The sequence below is a fragment of the Dama dama genome, chromosome 22 (assembly GCF_033118175.1).
Source record: "Dama dama isolate Ldn47 chromosome 22, ASM3311817v1, whole genome shotgun sequence".
NCBI lineage: Eukaryota > Metazoa > Chordata > Mammalia > Artiodactyla > Cervidae > Dama > Dama dama.
The window spans coordinates 57,792,325-57,814,616 of NC_083702.1; the positions used below are offsets into that span (position 1 = coordinate 57,792,325).

General features: G+C 41.9%; 1 protein-coding gene across 1 annotated transcript in view; it reads right to left on the minus strand.

The window, feature by feature from the left end:
* CFAP54 (cilia and flagella associated protein 54) overlaps window positions 1–22,292 on the minus strand; it is a 294,342-nt gene that overhangs the window by 97,727 nt on the left and 174,323 nt on the right. Inside the window, exons 47-51 of the mRNA XM_061125597.1 lie at window positions 17,995–18,117; window positions 12,464–12,517; window positions 7,123–7,330; window positions 3,591–3,670; window positions 1,839–2,008 (exon numbers count right to left, since the gene is read on the minus strand). Coding sequence (XP_060981580.1) covers window positions 1,839–2,008; window positions 3,591–3,670; window positions 7,123–7,330; window positions 12,464–12,517; window positions 17,995–18,117 — 635 coding nt within the window. The remainder of the gene's footprint in view (window positions 1–1,838; window positions 2,009–3,590; window positions 3,671–7,122; window positions 7,331–12,463; window positions 12,518–17,994; window positions 18,118–22,292) is intronic.

The following is a 22,292-nucleotide window of genomic DNA, read 5'->3' on the forward strand; positions in this document are numbered from 1 at the left end:
CCGTGAGGACCTCTGAAAACTCTCACCTGCTGCGTTTAGCCACAAGAGGCCCTGTGCTGTCCCTGACAGCCTACAACACTCTGTCTACAGGTGTTTGCGTGGGCAACCCCCATGTTTATCTGTTCAGATGTCACCTCATCAAGAAATCTAACCTGGCCACCCCAGATTTGGGCTATATGTCAGCACCAATGCCAAGCACATCAATAAGACTATGCAGACATTGACTACTTCCATAGGGAAACTATCCAGGAAGGGCACAGCCGCCTCCCAAACAGGTGAAAACGTCTAAAGAGAGAAGAGAAAGGCAACTGCCTAGGCTTTATGGTGGTTAACAGGCGGGGCTGGTTTAAGGCCTCCCAGGTGCGGGTCAGCGTCTGTGTGGCTTAAACTGCCCACCAACACCAAAGGAGGGGGCAACTAGGCTTTCTTCTCTGCTTGTCTGGGCATGGGGCAGGAGAAGGGGGAGTGGGAACAGTCAGTTAATGAACATCTAAATGGAGTCATTCTCTTTACTACAACAGCACAATTTTAAAAGGATACCCTTCCTTTTCCTCCTGCCTTCAGATATTCTCCGTAACACTTATTTTTGGCTACACTATACAGTTTACCTAACTGTTAGGTTTACAGTTTATTGTCAGCCTGTTTATCTTCTATTAGATTATAAACTCCATGAGGGTAGGATTTTTGTCAATATTGTTATGTATTTTTTGCCTACTGGGATACAGAACTTAGGACTGTGCTTAGCGTATTGTAGATGCCCCTAAATTATTTTGTGAATGAATGAATGAATGTTAATATAAGAAATTTGCTCATTATTCAAAACATCACTTTTGAAAGTATACTCATGATAGAGGTGATGATCATAACTGATATGGGAAGCTCTTTAAAGTATATTTCTATATTATTCAATATTAAAAAATCATTGAGAAGTATTTTAACTACTCAAGTATTTATATGTCTATGAGCTTTTGAATATAGAAACTATATTCTATTCATCTTTGTATCCTCAGTGTCTAGAACAGAGCCCAAGAAAGAGGTACTCAGCAGATGAAAGAAAGTGAAAAGTGATCTAACCTAGGTCTCCCACACTGCAGACTGTGGGAGAAGCCCCCGGTGGCACTAGTGGTAAAGAACTTGCCTGCCACTGCAGGAAACATAAGGGATGTGGTTACAACCCCTGGGTCAGGAAGATCCCCTGGAGGAGGACATGACAACCCATTCCAGTATTCTTGCCTGGACAGTCCCACGGACAGAGGAGCCTTGCAAGCTACAGTCCACGGGATTACAAAGAATCAGACACGACTGAAGCGACTTGTCATGTCAACAGATACTGATCACTATATATGAATCAATCAGTGGACAAATGAAAGGAAAAATCTGACATTAGCAATTGCATCACATTAAAAAAAATCTGCCACCTACAACAGTTTATTCAGTGGTTCAGCACAGCATAGTTCATAGTAACTTCTTAAAAACAGAGTTAATTTTTAATATTGTTATCTGTTATCCATTGTTACTGGTTGGGAAAAAAACATTCCACAGGTGTTATCTGTAAAAAGCTCTAAGGAATTTAGATTCTGCCTTTTAAAAAAATAGATTAATTTTTAAAAGGAGAGGCCTGTGAATTTGCTAATGTTTGACATGAAACATCCGAGCTATGTGCTTTAATAAACCAACTCATTTGTTGAGGACTATAGTTTTAAGTGTAGTAACATGTAAAAAAAGAAACCCTGAATCATTAGTCTGCTCTATTCATCTAGGAAGTTATGGAGCTTACATAAAACTGAGAATACTGAACAAGTCAGGGTGAGGAAGAAATCGTCTGTGCAGACACTCGCCTGTATGCTGCCCGGTGTCTCTGCAGGGCGATGGCAGCCAGCTGCAGTCTGGCCTCCACCACAATCTCCAGCTCACCAGCAGAACACTGAGAGAGGTCCTTATGGCTTGGATGTTCCATCTCTGGCAGAAGGGTGTTGAGCTTGTCTTCAGCTTCTGTCAGTAAAATTGACTAAAGAAAGAATACCACGCAGTCACCCAAGTCCAGACATGATACAGACCACGTCTCATCCTTACTCAGCAAATATTTTTTACGTACTAAAAAGTAACAATGAATGGAAGAGCAAAAAGGAAATCTGAACAAAGTCATCAGAGAAGAGGGCTCAGTGAACAGGAAAAGGTAGCAGAGAATGAAAAGAGAAGTAACGGCAGGAGTAAGGTGCAGGACAGTGACCCTTTACTGCACACACAGCGGATGCCCATACTTGCTTATTCACAGTAGCTGTGTTCTGCAAAGGTCCTGCCAACACTGAGTCAGTGATGCTGAAGCATTACTCCTAGGGGAAATACAGGGATAGGTTCCTACAAGCCTCTGGTCACACCATTTTTGTCAGCTGATCAATATGTAACCTTGTTTAATGTGTGTCTATGTTTAAAGACACATAATCGAATACATACTGTAGATTCATTAATCCTGAACTCACAGCCAGGAGCTCTATAACTCATGCCTGACTGAAGCTTGTCAAACACACACATGTTCTTCAAAAGGCACATCACAGCCTTCTTGAACTTAGGATTACTAGACAGCATTTCAGCTTTATGCTTAGGGGCCATTTCAAATAGTGAAATGACAAAACCCCCACAAAAATGTGAAAAGCTTGGCAATAAATACACCATGAAAAGGGACACTTGTTTATAGTATGAGAGTGGAAACAAAAAGTCACCATTGTCTTGTTCAACTTGGCTGAGAATGCGCATGTCAGAAAAATCAAATTCTTCAATGCTCTGTGCAGGTCCCCAAATGACTACGAAAGAGCCAAGGGCTTTGATTTGGAGGTTACAAGTAAATTTTAGCAAATCAGCAAATACTGAATCTGTAAACAATGAGGATCAATTGTATTTCAAATTAAACTATGCTCATCTAACTTGTAATGTGAAGATAACAAGATTTTACAGTGGACAACCAGTACTAATTAGCAAAAGAAAAAGAGCCCAACTAAACTTTCAAGGAACAGGTCTCTGAAGACTTCTTTGTATAGGGAAGTAAATATTATGTAAGGACTAGGGTAATTTAATATAATGGTTAAGAACATGATCTGTATTTTATCAATTACATGGCATTAGTGAATTTCTTATTGTCTAAGCCTCAATTTATTCATCATTCAGCACAATATAGTTCAAAAATGATTAACAGGTACATCACAGAGTTGTGAGAATTAAATATAATGCAAAGTGTCTGTCATGTATAATACATGTCACTGAATATATGGTTCTGTTGTTGCTGCTGTTGTCAATCACTGTTGAGATTAGGAGATGCCAAACAGGGTACGGAAAGCTTAGATCCCATCAAATAATAAATCTTATTTTCCACAACAACTTAACTGAGTTAAAAGGTCAAAGTCTGACACCACTCAGCATCTGCTTTTCTCATGGGGAGTAGACCCATCTCTGGCCCCAGCCCATGCTTGGGAAAGAAAAGTAACAGATTTCACAACAGTGAGCACAAACCTGAAAGTTGGCCTGGCCAGGGCCTAAGAGTGGGCATTTTGGTAACTGACTCACTATGATTTGAGAATTTTTTTTTTTAAACTTACCTTTAGTGTGCTAAGAGCAAAGTTCTCTTTCAATTTTGTCAGATGATAAAGTGAGCCTCCCTCGTCCTTTAAACACAACTCTACAAAACACAACATTTTGGAAGAACTACATATATCTACGGGTAGCTTAAATGTGAATTCTAATTTATAAAACTTACCATTAGTTGGGAAATACAATGTTTAAAAATCAACCACAATGATAATTAGAAATATATTGCTATATACACTGGTCCTCAACTATCATACATCATAAGACTACAGCTGATTCTTAAAACAAATTGTGTATGTGTGTGTCAGTCACTCAGTTGTGTCCAACTCTATGACCCCATGGAGTAGCCCACCTGGCTCCTTTGTCCAAGGGATTCTCCAGGCAAGAATACTGGAGTACGTTGCCATTTCCTTCTCCAAGACAATTCTGAAAGGATCTTTCATATGTTTGTTGATGCCATTCAAGTTAATCGACTACTGATACAAAGGAGTGGTTCCTCACCTGGGATCCTATCTGGCTCTCAAAGTATTCTGAGTCTTCTAGATGTTTATAATATCTCAGTAAGATCTCCTTGGAGGTATCAGTACTGCTGATCTGCACCGTCACTCTAAGACAAGAGAGTGAGGCCATTTGGAACAGCACAACCTACAATCCTCAAACATCTTGACATGCCTACCTACAATCCAAAGCCAGTCCTCATTCTGAGCAAGGGAGAACTGAGACAATTTAGATTGCAGTCTTTGCCTGCTTTAGTAAGCCTGGCTACAAGAGGGGGGAAAATGACAAGTCCTTATTTGACTAGGAATTAATGCACAAATGACCCACGTAAAGAGGCTAAGTTTGCCAAGTGGAACAGGGAGTCCAGAATAACATGAAACTGAATACTCTTGACTTCCTCCCTTCCAACTTCAACCTACCTGGCTCTTCTCCTAAATTAGGAGGCTCTGGAGCTAAGGGTCAGCTGAGGATGAAACAGGGCCCAGAAGAAAGATCTGGGAGGTGGTCTTCTTCCCCAAGGGAAAGGGCAAGAAAGACAAGGATAGAGGACAAATGCCTGGAGGCTGGCTGGGGAAGCCCTGGGAAGGGTCTGACCCACATCTCCCTCGGGCTCTGTCTGCCTCCTGAGCAGCAGTCCCATGTTGTATTAAGCCCCTCCCTCTTGGGGGCTCTAAATAACAAACTATGTTTTCACTGGCAGTCAGTTCATCTGTTGGCCTTAGGTGTGTGTGTGTGAAAGTGTTAGTCACTCAGTCATATCCAACTCTGTGATCCCATGGACTGTAGCCCGCCAGGCTCCTCTGTCCACAGGATTATCAAGTCAAGAATACTGGAGTGGGTTGCATTTCCTTCTCCACAGTTGGCCTTACCATACCTGAATAATAATAAAACTTACACTTTAAAACAGAGGTCATATTATTCTGATACCAAAACTAGACAAAGACATCATAAGAAAAAAAGAAAAAACTACACAATGTATCATATGAATATGGATGCAAAAATCTTTAAGAAAATCCTAGCAAACAATCCAGGAATATATATAAAGATGTTACACCATGACCAGTGGGATTTATCCCAAGAAAGCAAGGATGATTAAACACTCAAAAATCAACCAATACACCCTTATTGATAGAATACAAAATAAAAAACATATAATCATCTTAACAGACACAGCAAAAACATTTAATAAAATCCAACACCATATTTAACTTATATGCAGAGTATATCATGCAAAATGCTGGGCTGGATAAAGCACAAGCTGGAATCAAGATTGCTGGGAGAAATATCAATAACCTCAGATACACAGATGATACCACCCTTACGGCAGAAAGTGAAAAGAAACTAAAGAGCCTCTTGATGAAAGTGAAAGAGGAGAGTGAAAAAGCTGGCTTAAAACTCAACTTTCAAAAAACTACAGTCATGGCATCTGGTCCCATCACTTCATGGCAAACAGATGGATAAACAATGGAAACAGAGACAGACTTTATTTTCCTGGGCTCCAAAATCACTCCAGGTGGCGACTGCAGCCATGAAATTAAAAGATGCTTGCTCCTTGGAAGAAAAGCTATGACCAACCTAGACAGCATATTAAAAAGCAGAGACACTGCTGACAAAGGTCCATCTAGACAAAGTTATGGTTTTTCCAGTAGTCATGTGTGGATGTGAGAATTGGACTATAAAGAAAGCTGAGTGCCGAAGAATTGATGCTTTTGAACTGTGGTGTTGGAGAAGACTCTTGAGAGTCTGTTGGACTGCAAGGAGATCAAACCAGTCCATCCCAAAGGAAATCAGTCCTGAATATTCATTGGAAGGACTAATACTGAAGCTGAAACTCCAATACTTTGGCCACCTGATGTGAAGAACTGACTCACTGGAAAAGACCCTTATGCTGGGAAAGACTGAAGGCAGGAGGAGAAGGGGACAACAGAGGATAAGATGGTTGGATGCCATCGCTGACTCAATGAGCGTGAGTTTGAGTAAACTCCGGGAGTTGGTGATGGACAGGGAGGCCTGGTGTGCTGCAGTCTATGGGGTCGCAAAGAGTTGGACACTACTGAGTGACTGAACTGAACTGAACTGAACTGAACACCCTTTCATGATAAGATCACTCAACAACTTAGGAACAGAAGAGAAATTCCTCTACGTGACAAAGGACAGCTATGAAAAACTCACAGTTAATATCATACTTAGAGGTTAAAAAAAAACTATTTTAAGGCAACATTATTACATTTGCAAAATGCTTATATAGTTTTATATGTATATATGGGCTATAAATTCCATCCATGGATATCTTATCCCATAGAAATATATACTATAATATGGATATGGAGTGCTTCTGCATATCCCTGGATATGGCGGTATCTAGGGATATACAGAGATTCCATATCCTGGAAACAAAATGAACACACAACAAAGGAATGGTTGAATAAATCATGGGATGTTCGCAGCATAGAGCACCACACAGCCGAGATGGGAGACCAAGCAAAGCAGTTGACTTGGGGTGGCTTAGCAAAGCTTTCTACGTAAGAATTGCGGAAAGCAGAAAAATGAAAAATACATCATCTGTTAAGCAAATGACAAATCTGATTTTGTTTGTGCAGCTGACCCTTGATCAACATAGAGGTTAGGGGCACTGACCCTCCATGCAGTCAAAAATCCATGAATAATTTATACTCGATGCTTGGTATAGGCAGTCCTCTATATCCACTGTTTAGCATCTGTAGAGTCAACCAACCACAGATTTGCGGTATTGAAATGTTCACTACTGAAAAAATTTGATATACCAGTGGACCTGCGCAATTCAAACCTGTGTTACTCAAGGGTCAACTGTACATAATGTAAAAAAAAGTAGACATATATGCAGATAAATTGGTGGATACGGCACCTAGACTTAAGCACATATGTGTCATTAAGTGAACTCAGAGAAAACTATGAAAGAATACCTGCTAGAATGTTTATATGGACTATAGTGGGTAGAGTGGGGAATTGGAAGGGAAAGGAAATAAAAAGAGAAATAAGCAAAAAATAAATAAAATAAAATGTTACCTTTCAAGTTTGGAAGATTTGGTCTGCTTTTCTCATTCATAACTCCATGGCCGACTGGTTTCACTATCTGTTCTGGGACACAATTTATTGTTGCAGCCACATTTATGAAAAAGTATGCTTTAACAAATAAAAACTTATTTAAGAGATGTTGCTGGCTGATTGTAACCAGAATTACAGGCATGCCTTTATTTATTAAATCATCAAGTGCCTAAAAAAATGGAGAAAAAATGAGAATCAGGAAAAGTAGTAAAATACTGTTTTCAGATATTAGCTTCAGTCCTTCTACAGTCCTCACTTGGCACAGGATGAAGGAATGGAGGGCTAGACATGAAGGAGTGTAATTGGCAAGTCCAGTGAGAGAGACGTGATGTCATACGATGCCAGCAGGTCCACAGAGCTCCTGCCGTTCCTCACTGGTGGGTGACCCACCCCACAAGTCAGCCCTGCCACGCAATGCAAGTGAACCCAGTGCTGGCATCAAGGACGGGACAACCTATCAAAACAGAGCAACTAAAAAGCTCACCAGCCACGCATGCTGGCCGCTCTGCTTTAGCTCAAGTGAATCAGGGCCCATAGGATGGAAGAAGAGGAAGAAGAGGCAGACAAACAACGCCTCCCCAGCTTAGATTCTGGGTCGGTCACGAGAATGGCCACCGTGAGGACTCCCTCAACTTCCTGGCCGTCCCCTGCACTCACACTTCCCTGGCAACTGTTCTAAGTGGGCCCACTTTACATTCCTGACCAAGCCTCAGTGCCACCTGGTCATCATCCGACATCTTCCCAGTCCATTCACTCTTGCTCTCTCCTTAGGCAACCAATTCATGCCCTTTTGCTTCTAAATTCTAACACTTCCTCCCCAATGCCCCTCCCAGCGAATAACCTTGCTTCCTCTACTCAGATGAGCAAACGGAAGCAGTCAGGGTAGTGCCCACAGAGCCCACAGCCCCGCCCCGCCATGCACCCGCCTCGCTGCCCGGCCTTCCCGCCTGCTTCCCACGGCTGGTGTCACTGCCTAGGGAGGTCATCAGTCCCACCCCCACCAGCCTGATCAGTCGTTCTCTCCTACAGCCTAAGTGTTCCCTTTCTGACAAATGCCACATGATATCACTTACACGTGGAATCTAAAATATGGCATGAGCAAACTTATCTACAAAACAGGAGCAGACTCACAGACACAGTGAACAGAGCTGTGGTTGCCAAGGGAGGGGAGATGGAACGGACACACTGGGAGTCTGGAGTTAGCGTAAGCTATCATATGTGGAGTGGATGAACAAGAAGGTCCTGCTGTGTGACACAGAGAGCTAAATCCAGTATCCTGTGATACACCATGACGGAAAAGAGCATGAAAAAGAACGTATGTGTGTAAACTGAATCGCTCTGCCGTACAGCAGAAATTAATACAACATGGTAAATCAGCTACACTTCCATTTGTAAAAAGTGTTTCCTTCCTACAGAGACATTCTCATCAGTACACTGTCTTCTCCATTTTAAAAACCGATAACTCTCTACATTCTGACTTCCCTCTCCATTTACTACTCGAATTTTCACTTCTGTTTACAACAACAACCCCCAAGGTTGTCATTATTCCAATCTCTCTCCTTTCATTTTCTTGTAAACATACTCCATCCTTACATTGAAATCCTCTGGTCAAAGTCATCAATGGCCTACTCTAGGCTAAATCCATTGTTCAGTTCTTAGTTTTCATAGGCAAGAATCCTGGAGTGAGTAGCCATTCCCTTCTCCAGGGGATCTTCCTGACCCAGGGATCGAACCTGGGACTCCTGCATTGTAGGTGAATTCTTTACCATCTGAGCCACCAGGGAAGCCTGCTTCATATGCTATGTTATGTTAATCTAAGACACCATTATTTTATATGCCAATTAAACATTTATATGCCTGCAACTGTAAAATGCATTCTAACTGCAGAGTTATTAAATGTTTTATTAAAATGAATGTTTAAGACTTGGTGAATGACAGGACTGCATTTGTCAGCAATATTTGACACTATGAAACCTTCCCTCTTTTGAAAATGCTCCTCTCTTGGCTTTCAAGCCACCACACTCCCTTGCTTCTTTTCCTCTTCTAGCCACTCCTCCTTTTCAGTCATCTTTGCTGGTTCCTCCTCTTCTCCCAGACCTCTAAGTACTGTAGTGTCCCAGGGCTTGGTCCCCTTCTGTACCCTCATTCTCTCCCCTTAGATGATCTTAATCAGGCTCATGTTTTTAATCTCATCTAGATGCTAAGTCCTAACATGTTTGTGTCTAGCTCCAACTTCTCTTCTAACTCAAGACTCATGTAATCAACTTCTGACTCAATGCTTCCATTTAGAGGTCTAACAGACATCTCAAACTCAACATGGCCAAAATCTTATTCCTGGTTTCCACACCTCCCCACCACACACACACACATACACACAAAATATAAGCTCTATGAGGACTGAGAATTTGACTGTATTGTTGATTGGTTAATGTGTCTGATTGACAGCACCATAATAGTACCTACCTGGCACACACAGTAGACTCTGCAGATTTGCTAAAGTGACCCCTTTAAAACATAAGCAGGGCTTCCCTGGTGGCTCAGTGGTAAAGTATCTGCCTGCCAATGTAGGGGACATGGGTTTGATCCCTGATTCCGGAAGATCCCACATACCGCGGAGCAACAAAGCCCACGTGCCACAACTACTGAGCATATGCTCAAGAAACCAGGAGCCTCAGCACTGAGCCCACGCGCTCTGCAACAAACGAAGCCACTGCGATGAGAAGCCCATGCACCACAACTAGACAGGAGTCCCTACACTGCAACTAGAGAAAAGTCCGTGCAGCAGAGAAGACCCAGCACAGTCAAAAATAAATAAATTATAAATTTTAAAAAAAACGTAGATCAGGCCACACCTCTGCCCTGAATCTTCCAGTGGCTCCTCCTTTTGTTCAGAGTAAGAGCCTGGATGATGAAAGCCCTACAAGGCCCTTCTCCATTTGGGCACCCCACCACTGGCCACCCCGTTACCTCTCTGACCCATCTCCTACTGTTCTCCCATCGCTCACAGAACTCAAGGAACACTGGCCAAGGTGTCCCTTACTAAGTAGGCAATCCTGCCTCAGGGCCTTTGCACCCGCTGTGGCCTGTTCTAAGAGTATTCTTTCTCCAGATTTCATATGACTTGCAACTTTATCTGCTCCAGGTCTGTTCACCAATGTCCCCTCAGTGATGACTAAGCTGATTGCCTCATTCAAAATTACCACTCCAGCCCACCCTCTTTATTGGCTGCTGGGCTCATTCTCCCCTGCAGCATGGTCCACCTTCTAGCATACTATATAATTTACTCATTTATAATGTTTAGACATATATCATGTTTATTACTAGTCTCGCCCACTAAACTATAAGCTCTCTGAGGGCTTGGAATCCGTATTGTTGATTAACTGATGCATTTATTTGACAGCTCGAGAATTGTGCCTTGTACACAACAGGCTCCTGGTAAATATTTGTTGACTTAATATAAAAAGCAGATGCCAGGACTATCGATTCTAAAGAGAAGGAAATTATTTGCCTTATGTGAACTGAAAAAGAAAAATCTCATCGTTGGAGAGATTTTGAGCCAGTGCTGGCAGTGGGAGATCTGTTGTTGCTGTTCACTCTCCTTGCTTAACCTCTTGTAAAGGGCGGAAAACAATACCCGCATCAGAACCAGACAGGGAGCGACTCTGAGACTGATTTGGTAACTAATGGTTGTACTAGGAAAACGGTTGACATTCTCCATCTAGAAAAAGGAACTTCAGACTGGTTAGGGGTGGAGGGATGTGTAGGAGAAGGTTTCTCTTTTTTATCCACAGCAAACAGTGATTTAATGAGCCCTGACAATTACACACAAACACTTGAGGATCAAAAGAAGATTAATTAGTAATGCTATCTAACACTCCTTTCTCTTTCTACAGAAAATATAAAATGTAATCTGAAGAGTCTTAAGCAGACTAACAGTTCTGTTTTAATTAGTTAACTAATAGAAATCGGTTTTCCATTATAATGTCAGCCTCTTTAAAAAAAAAAAAAATCAGACAGACATTCTGTTTATACCCCAAACTACTTTTATAACCAAAACCAAAAGAAGTGTTTTCAGGATGCCCTGGCATTTATGACTGGAAAGAAATAAATATCCTGAAACACCCCAAGGTCTCAGAACACTAAAATGAAAGTTGAATATGTATTTGTATCTTCCTAATACCAGCTCTTTCATGTCAGACAACTTGGTTGTAAATTAAAACAAATTTTAAGACAAAAACAATGAGTCACTTGAAGGATAATTAAAAGTGAAGTTTGTGGAATAAAATGAACAATAATAGATAAGTAATAAGATTACATATTTAATAAAAGGTGGGTATATCAAAATTACGGAAGAAAAAATAAAGCAATTTTTAGGAAAAGTCTCTCAAAATTATTTCATAAAAATTAATACTTAGTAGAACAGAATGCTGTTTCTGAGCATTAGAAAAACAAAAACTACATGTGTCTGGCTAGATGCATTAACCATCACTTGGCTGTGTGAACCACTCACCTGTCTGCAACCCCATTAACAATGATCACCCTACCAACCTTCCACATTAACACTTTCTAGTGGAACAAATAGCTGGTACTCTTTTAAGATTTTTTTTAATGACTTGAAAAAATATACTTAAATGCTCATAGGTCATCAAAAGCTTAAAACCCAATCATTCAATTATTGACAAGAACAAACTTACTGAGATGGGCAATCTGGTCCTCTCTTTGTAAAAAATAGTGGGAAAGTCAGAGGAATTGTTTATGAAAATGCCATATGAAAATATTCCTTTAGCTAACCCTGCAGTACATAAAAGTATCAAATCAATGCAGTTGTGCATCTCACATTTACACAACATTATGTGTCGATTTCATCCCAGTAAAAAACTGAAAAAGAACAGAAAACCTTCCAAACACTGGTTGAGAGGTCATCTTAGACTGGGGCAAGGGTCTAAGTAAAAGCAGTATTGAATAGGTGGCCTAATAGAAAATCCTTTACTTATGATCAAAGTTACTAGGTAACTAAGATAAATATTAGATGCTTGGCATGGCTAGATAAGACACTGAAGATGCATGTATAACTGAAAAATTGAGGAGCAGTAACTGATGTTTGTTGCACCTGAAAAGCAGATCAGTTTGGGTCCAACCATACCACTGGCTTCAGTATTTGGAGGTAACATCCCTTTACTAGAATAAAAGACTATATTCACAGCAGGTGCTCAAAAACAAAGATTATACACACCAAATAGATTGAAATGACTCAAAAATTATCCACACTAAATAGCCAAAGTTTATAAAATGTTATCCTTACCTGCATATTTTCTTTACTAATAAGAGGTTTTGCCGAGTCAAATGATTGAAATAGCTGTCAATATACAAAATGTTAACGTTAGAAACAAGAGTACTGAGTGGTCCTTTAGATGAAAGCATTAATGTGTTCTAAAACTATTTTTAAACACCAGTTTTACTATAAAAGTAATACATGCTCTAGTCAGAAAAGGCAAGTATAGTATAAAGAAGAAAGCAAAAACATCTTTAGGTTGTTAATGTTAATATCTTGGTGTCTTTACTACCAACTTCCTTCTGATGTATTTTAAAGCTTTATATATGGATTTGTATTCCTTTTCACTAAATGTTACATCATAATTATTTTCCCAAGCCATTAAGTTATTTGTAAACCCCATCCAACAGCTCAGTGACATTCTAGCCTACGAATGCATTGGGGTTGGCCAAAAAGTTTGTTCTGGTTTTTCTGTAACATCCTATGGAAAAACCTGAGAGAACATTTTGGCCAATCCCAGTAGCATAATAACTTATCCTCTTGCCTATTGTTAGACACATAAGAGGACCACTTTCCACCTTCACCCCACCATTCAGCCCTGTACTAAATAATATTGGTGATGAGTATTTCTGATTAGCACCTTTGAATAGATTCCTGGAAGCAGAAGTGCTGGGTCATAAGAATAAGAGGCTTCCCTGGTGGCTGAGACAGTAAAGAATCTGCCTGCAGTGCAGGAGACCTGGATTCCATCCCTGTGTCGGGAAGACCCCCTGGAGGAGGAAATGGCAACCCATTCCAGTATTCTTGCCTGGAAAATCCCAGGGACAGAGGAAACTGGCGGGCGATAGTCCATGGGGTCACAAAGAGTCAGACACGACTGAGCGACTGACATACACAGAGCTCAGCTTACCTTCCACCCATGTGGTACGAAAAGGATCAGTGCAGTTTCAATAGCATTACATATTAGCGCCTATATCTTTTTCTGCCAGTTTGAGGTAAAATTGTATTACTCTTCAGAATGATGCCTTTTGTGGTTCTTTCCTTGTTTGTGAATTACCTGCTAATATGTTCTAAATATAATGTTGCCTTAGAAAATATTCTATTCATTTGCTGCAGAACACTGTTGTATCATTGTGAGTGTGCATCCCTCTTAGTACAGAAGACCTTTTAAAAAGGCACCTGTTCTCAGGCATCAGTACTAATATCTCACTCACATCCTCTTGGTCACCGGGAAGTCACTAGCATCTTCCATGAATAGGTCACTCATATGTGGATGGTATCCTACTTCAAGCACCTGGACCTCTCTACCTGAGGACAGTCTGCGGCCACAAGAGAGTTTCAGGAGAGGCTGGACACATAAGGAGCAGCCACTACCTATGAGGGGTGAGGGACTGTCTCTCCGTGGCCCCGACTGCCCATGGCAGTGATCTCATTAACACTCTCTGGAGTGGTTTTCCTTATTTCGCTGTCTGACTGTCCCCCTTACTCACAGTTCTTCCTGGAGTCACTGCCCAAACACACTGTCAAAGTGAAAGTTGCTCAGTCGTGTCCGACTCTTGTGACCCCATGGACAATATCTATAGAGTCTATGGAATTCTCCAGGCCAGAATACTGGAGTGGGTAGCCTTTCCCTTCTCCAGGAGATCTTCCCAACCCAGGGATCAAATCTAGATCTCCCACATTGCTGAGAGGCGCATTCTTTACCAGCTGAGCCACAAGGGAAGCCCCCTGAACACACTACTTGTTCCCAAATATTTATCTCAGGATCTGCTTTTGAGGGACCCCTAAATCAAGACATCATGCATAGCTCTTAAGGGAAGAAAGTGTTGGTAAGTGTTTAAAGACATTTCTTTTTTTTTTTTTTTTTTTTTGAAGATAGCCTTTATCTCCTTGAATACATTGAAAGGTGAGTAAGCAAATCCAGGGTGAGACTTCTGGTGATATAATTTGAAGAAGTTTAATGACGGGACTTTAGATTTGGTGATGAGAACAGAAACTCAATATGAGCATGTTTAAAAATAGAATTTTTTAAAAGCCTGTGAAAAGTCCAATCATAATCTGTAAGATTTTTTTCAGTAACTGCTTTTACACTGAAATCTAATTCATTAATCCTTTCTTTAAATAACTAGCCTGCAGCCTAATAACATTGGCACCTATTTTAATTATAAACCCTGAATGCACTTCCTCTTTTAATTACGCTTTTTAAATTCCCAACTGAAGCTGGAAAGCTGCACAATAACTTTGAGAATAAAAAATATGAAGTCACAGTCTATCAGGAGACAATTTGCCCCCACTTTTGTCTTATGCAAACTAGTTGATAAAAAAAAAACGAAGTTTGGAATTTATCTGTAAACATGAGTTTCAGTTTGGATTGGCGGGCTATAGTCCATACGTCACAGAGAGTCGGACACAACTGAAGTGACTGAGCATGTGAGTTTCAGGCTGCTTGTTTATTTGTTTTGGTGATACCAGTGACTACTGAAAACTTTCTCTTGCTTCCCATTCTACCCAGCTGACTTCCCTTTCCTTCTTGTCTTCTGGACCCTACGTGTGGAGGATCCCAACGTCCAGCCCTCTGACTTCTACTTTTCACTCTGCCTTGGTCCCCAGCTGATTTCATCCAGTCCCATGATTTTTTTTAGCTCTCTGTTAATGCTCCCAAATTTACCTGCAGCCCTAACCTCTCCTCTGAATCATATACTCTCTGCACCTACACAGGCAGCCTCTCCACCTGTTTGTCTACTAGGAATCTCACACTTAACACGCTCCACCCTGCCTCAGAGCAGCAGGACTCCCCATCTCAGTCAATGAAAACACTTTCCTACCAGCTGCTCATGTTGAAGCTGTGTGGTCATGCTTAACTTCTTTCTCTTACCTCCTCTATCTCAACCAGCATCAGCAGATGCTGTCAGCTCTGCCTTAGCGACACATCCAGAATGTCACCACATTTCTTTCCTTCCACCCCTGTTACCTCTAACCACTGCCATGCCTCACTCAGCTCATTTGCAAAGCCCTTCTCCCTGGTCTCGCTATTTACACTCAACCTCATGCACCATCCATTCCCCAAATAGCAAGCACGTGGTTCTGTGAAAGTCACTACTATCACATCAGTCCTCTCAAAGCTTCACCAGGCTTCTCCTGTTCAGAGCAAACTCGAGTCCTCACCCAGCCCTGTGTGACCCAGCATGACCTAGCTCCTGGGCGCGGCCCTGTCCTCCTCCTTTCTCTCTCCAGTCTGGGCTCACATGGCCCAGCCTCACACGGCCTCCCTAATTTTCCACAAGCACATCTTCCAGGCCTTTCCTCTTGTACTTCCTCTTATGTGGAAGGTTGTTCCCTCAAAGCTTCCAGTCCTTATTAGATTTCCCAAACGACCCTCAGTAAGACAGCCGCCCACCACTCTGGCCACTTCCTGTCCCCTCAACTCAACTTGATCATCCTTCACACCACTGTCACCAACTGACATATAGTTATGTGCTTAAAATGTTTATTATTTGTCTTCCTCACTAGACTCCCCAGTGGGTATGTGCCTTCAGGAAGGCAAGAACTCCATTTACCTTTCCATGGCTCTGTCTCCATGTCTGGAATAGTGCCTATATTCAGTCAGCATTCAATAAATATTTTCCAATGAATTAAAATATGATTTTAATAACAAAACTATTTACAATAAGAAAAGGTTGTTACTTGAGAAAAAAACAAGAAAACACTGATCATTTAACCCAGGTAACAAGATGAATTAGTTGGGCCATAGGAAATGAACCAAAAGACCCAACAGACTCCCAGATAGACAGCTAGCTAGAAATACAGTGGAGGACTGTTTCCAGGATTCATCCCCCAACCTCCTTTACCAAAATCTGCAATGCTTAAGTACTTATATGAAATAGCTCAGTATTTGCACATATCTTAGGCATATCCTCCCATACACCTTAAATCATCTCTAGATTATTTATAATGTCTAATTCAATGTAAATGCTATGTAAGTACCTGTGAATACAATGTAAATGTTACGTAAGCAATTGCTAGCAGGCAAATTTCAATTTTACCTTTTGGAACCTTCTGGAATTTTTTTCCGAATATTTTGAACCATGGTTGGCTGAAACTGTAGGTGTATAGACCCACACACACATATCCTATCACCTAGGCTGAAAAGTAAAAGAATCAAACCCGGGTCTCCACATGGTAGACAGATTCTTCACTGTCTGAGCCACGAGGGAAGCCTTCCTTTTAGGCTGCCTCAGTACAATAAACATTAACACCTTAGCAGTCATACTGAGAAAAAGCAGCAGCATTTTAGTGAACACACTGAAGTAATGCATGCATTACATGTAAATATACTGTCAGCCTCTGCAAACATTTTTCAAGACGTACAGCCATCCCACAGTTTCTCTGAGGTCCTCCAGACGGGAATCCCGCCAGCACGTGTTGTGTCTCAGTCTCACTCCTCACTCACAGGGTCCCTCCTAGGAAACTGACTTGTTCCCTCCTCCTATGTCCTTTACTGCTGGCCCCTGGATGAGCGTCCAAATACCCAGCCTAAGCAAGATCTCCCAGTGATTCCCAGACTACTGCAGACACCAAAGCAGAGGAAATGATAGCTCACTCTGATTTAAATTTAAAGGTCAGCATTCAGTCCCTGGGATTCCCTGGGAATCCTGCCCGCAATTCGGGAGACGATCCCCCGGAGAAGGAAATGGCAACCCACTCCAGTACTCTTGCCTAGAAGATTTCATGGATGGAGGAGCCTGGTGGGCTACAGTCCGTGGGGTCACAAAGAGTCGGACACGGCTGAGTGACTCACACACATTCATTTGCAAGATGCTTCACTTATGCAATTATAAACGCCAATCAAGCAAGCCAGGTAAAACTCTCTCCCAGTCCAATAAGACTTGACAAACTAGAACATTTTCTCCTCACAAAAATCAGAAGGAATTTGAACATATGCTTAACTTTTTGGTATAAAGTATTAATATGTAAAGCAAAATATCCAAATAAAACTTTTGACTAAAAATATTAATTAGAAATTACAAGCTCAGATTCAAAGGTCTAAGAGGCAGTGGCTAATAAATATGTCCCCTGAGACTTTCCATGATAACACAGAGTCAAAATTCCACAGTCAAAACCTACACCCAGACCACAATCCCATCCCTGTCTTGCCACCCACCCGTCCATTTCAGACAAAGGAAGCCTTGTGTATGTCTGAGGTTAGCTCTCATCAGTCATGGTGGCTCACGCGTAAAGAATCTGCCTGCAATTCGGGAGACCCAGCTCTGATCCTAGGTCAGGAAGATCCCCTGGGGAAGGGCATGACAACTCACTCCAGTACTCTTGACTGGAGAATTCCATGACAGAGGAGGCTGTCATGGACAGAGGAGTCCATGGGGTGGCAAAGAGTCAGACACTACTGAGCGATTAGCGCAATAATCAGCCTTAAAAGAAGTCTGCAGTGCCAGAGACGTGTAAATACCGTTAGTGGAAGGATTTCCTAGATTTTAGGAATGTAGTTTTCAAAAGGACCTTGAAAAGGTTAAAAAAACAGCTTTGAATTAAATCGGCAGGTTTACCTTCATTTTTCCAGTAGGTTTACAGCCAGTGGGTACTGAAGAAGGCATGTTTTTCGCATAAAATATCTGGGATAGCTCGTGAAAGGCTTCGGAAAAGAATCCTAAATCTGTAAGGACTTCTATCTTTAAAGGAACAAAAACAAGAGAGAGATATTAAATTAAACCATTTGTTTTACTTACAAAATTAAAATTTTAGAGAAAACTCATCAACTCCCTGAGATCCAAGACGTCTGCTTCATACTGGTGATGCGCTATCAGTTAACACTCAGACAGCACGGCTGTGGGGACGCGTGTGTCTGTGCCTGAGCCCGCTCACGTGGACAGAGACCAAGAAACTAGGGAGTCACAGCAAGTGACTTTTCAAGACAATGGCCATTCATCAGTGATAACAGATGCAAACACTTTTAAAGAAATAAGATAGACATGGAAGCATTTTAAACAATTTACTTCCTTCTTTTGTCCCCATGGTAAAGTATGGCTAATACTTTGACCACCTGATGTCACCAACTCATTGCAAAAGACTCATCGGAAAAGACACTGATGCTAGGAAAGACTGAGGGCAAGAGAACAGGATGGCAGGGCGTGAGCCAGCTGGATGGCATCACTGACTCAATGGACATGAGTTTGAGCAAACTCCAGGAGACAGTGAAGGATCGGAAGGCCTGGCGTGCTGCAGTCCATGGGATCACAAAGAGTCAGACACTGCTGAGCTACTGAACAACAACAAAAAACTATGGTTTCAAACAAAGACAAAACAGGGACTTTGCTGGTGGCCCAACGGTTAAGAAGCCGCCTCCCAAACAGGGGACTCTCCATCCCTGGTCGGGGATTAAGGGCCCACATGCCACAGGGCAACTAGCCCATTTGCCACAACTACTGAACTGTCACGCTCTGAAGCCTGTGCAACACAATCAGAGAGAAGCCCGCAGGCTGCAGCGGAAGATTCTGCATCCCACATCTGAGACCCCAGGCAGCCAGACAAATGCACAAGAAAGACAAAACAAAACACTTCGGGTTTCTCCAACACTCTGAGTGATGTCAAACAAACCAGGAGATGAATTCCACAGTGCATCAGCTGTTCGTTTTCTTATCCACAATGAATGGACACTGTCGATTTTACAGACATGTACTTAACAGCATTAGTCAATTGGGAACTATATATTGTACATGGTTTGTTTTGAATACAACCTAGCAAAACTTTCCATAAGAAAATTACAGGAAGAAAAGGAAAGATCCCGATCAAATACATGCATTTGTTCAACATGTATATTGAGCTTCTCTTCTGCACAGACCCATCTTGAAGGTTACATCCACTGTATAAATGATTAGCTGAATTTAAGTGATACATGAAGATATATCCAATGTGAAAAGACATAAAAGTTACTGATAAAATACTATGTTTCAAATTGTGATCAGGAGGGACTTCTCTGAGAAGAAAACTTTCAAGAGAATATTTGGGAAATGATACGATGGAGGGAGATGTGAAAATCTGCTGAGGGCACCGAGAAGACAAAGGTCATGTGGTGACAGAAGCAACCCCGGGGTCCTGGTGAGTTCAGGGAACAGCCTGTGTGGCGGGAGCTTAGACAGAGGAGAAGAGGGCTGGCAGCTAGATGTGAGTGGCGGCCAGTCAACCAGAGTGGAGCCTCGGGATCTGATTCTCTGCAGGGTAAGTGACTGAAGAGTTTTTAACAGGGCAGGGTCTGCACCTGACTGATGTTTTAAAACATCTAGTGAATCACAAGCTGGGATCAAGACTGCCAGAGACATATCAACAACCTCAGATAAGAAGATGATACCATTCTAATGGCAGACAGTGAAGAGGAACTAAAGAGCCTCTTGATAAGGGTGAAAGAGGAGAGTGAAAAAGCTGACTTAAAACTCAGCATTCAAAAAAATTAAGATCATGGCATCTGGTCCCATCACTTCATGGCAAATCGGGGAGAAAGTGGAAACAGAGACAGACCTTATTTTGTTGGGCTCCAAGATCACTATGGATGGGGACTGCAGCCATGAAATTAAAAGGCACTTGCACCTTGGAAGGAAAGCTATGACAAAACCTAGACAGCATATTAGAAAGCAGAGACATTACTTTGCCAACAAAGGTCCATCTAGTCAAAGCTATGCTTCTTGTTGTAGTCATGTATGGATGTGAGAGCTGGACCATAAAGAAGGCTGAGCACTGAAGAATTCATGCTTTCAAACTGTGGTGCTGGAGAAGACTCTTGAGAGCCCCTTGAACAGCCAGATCAAATCAGTCAACCCTAAAGGAAATCAACATTGAATATTTATTGGAAGGACTGATGCTGGAGCGCCAATACTTTGGCCACCTATGCAAACAGCCATCTCATTGGAAAAGACCCTGATGCTGGGAAAGATTGAAGGCAAAAGGAGAAGGTGGCAGAGGATGAGATTGTTGGATGGCATCATTGACTCAATGGACATGAGTTTGAGCAAACTCCGGGAGATAGTGAAGGACAGGGAAGACTGGTGTGCTGCGGTCCATAGAACTGCAAAGAGTCAGACACAACTTAGCTGCTGAACAGCAACAAGTGACTTCATAGAGGACAGAAAATAGTAAACTGGGAGCAGGGGGTAAAACACACACTTGGATGAAGGTGACATATATCTAAAACAAAATCCAATTTATCCTTGACACGTATACTCATCTTACTTTCCTTTCCTTTATATTATCTTAGGAACTCAAGAGTGTATCAATTTTAAAGAAATAAAAAGAAGGTGAGTTAGAAGGAAACAGGATGTGACAAGAACATAAAAATAAAACACACAAAGTCAGGAGAATATTTTTAATGAAGAGAAAATGGCTTGTCTATTGAGTTGCACACTTTGGCTCTTGCCTAAAACACTTTGGGCTCCAATCTCCCTGGTGTCATATAATACCAAAGCAGGCATTAGGGAGGTGACTGAACTCTCTGCTCCTTAGAGGAAACATTTCCCCATATCTGTGTGAGGTCAGTCTCCTCTGGTCTTGAATGTGAGATTGCTGTACATGGACCACTTGTAACTGTTCAGGCTACCTCTGGTTCAGTTTATCAAATGAATCTGACCATTTGAAAAAGCCATGGTGATAATAATAGACATGTATTTTCAGAAACACTGTGAACATAAACAAGCCAGGTGGAAAAAAGAACCACCCATAAATCAACCATTCAGTCACACAAATACAGAACTATTGGTACCCTTCCCAGGAATGCTGGATGTTTTGAGAGTGATACCTCTTTTAGGAAGCCGGACAAGTGGATCATAAAGAGGTCTTAAAGCTTTCCCTGAAAGACATTAGCGCACTGGTAGAGACTTAACAGTGTGATTTACTGCTGTTTGATTTGTCAGAAAGCATCACTGCTTACTGTTTCCTGACTGTGACTTTTCTCTTTTCCCACTCACTGACCCCAGTTTAGTTCAGGAAGGTCAGACAAATTACTCACAGGGGCTGTCATTCCTTCTTCTGTCTGATGCAACAATTGCCCCTTTTCATGGATTCTGGCAATGCTATAGTTGAGTTTCTAGTCATGCTACGCCAGTAAGATCCTAGTCTCATCTCCCTCTACTCCTGACACTCCTACCAGACACATCTGATCTCATCCTTCTCCTCATCAAAATGGTGTCTTGAATTCCCCCTCTCAGCCCAAGACTACAGGAGGCTCTCCATAGTTCTTCACTGACTTTTAAGCTACTCTAGAACAAAAAGAGTTGCCAAGTACTAACAATCCAATAAGAAATAGGCACAGTCAAAACCTTTGTTGCAGATTCTTTCAGTGCCCTTCTGACCTCCTTCTGACATGGTCCTGATGATCACTGCAACCCTGCCATGCTTCTTGTCTCCTGGCGACACCCCTCTCTGACTCCACACCTCCTCCTTTCTCTCACTGCTCACCCTCCACATTACATCTCAGCTTGGAGTCCAAGACTGGACCCACGGTCTCCTCCACATCCTGGGCCTCTGGTGTCCTCATGCCATCTTCTCCAACTTGCCTACTCAAGACCCCCACTCCAGTCTAACCAAGCCCCCTCAGCCCCCTAAAACAAGTCAACACTTTCTCACCTCTGCACCCTTCACACGGTTGTCGGCCGACAATGCTCCCTTCTTCCCTCTCCTGCTCAGTCAGTTCTGCTCTTTTCAAACCTAAATCTTACCCATGTACTTGGTAAAGCCGAAAGACCCAAAGCCCTGTCCCCCTCTTTCAAGCTCCTGGAAATGGTGTTCATCACTCATCTGCAAATGATCAACTGGGAGGCACACATATAATGTCCTATCTCTCTTCCCCATTTTCACTTCC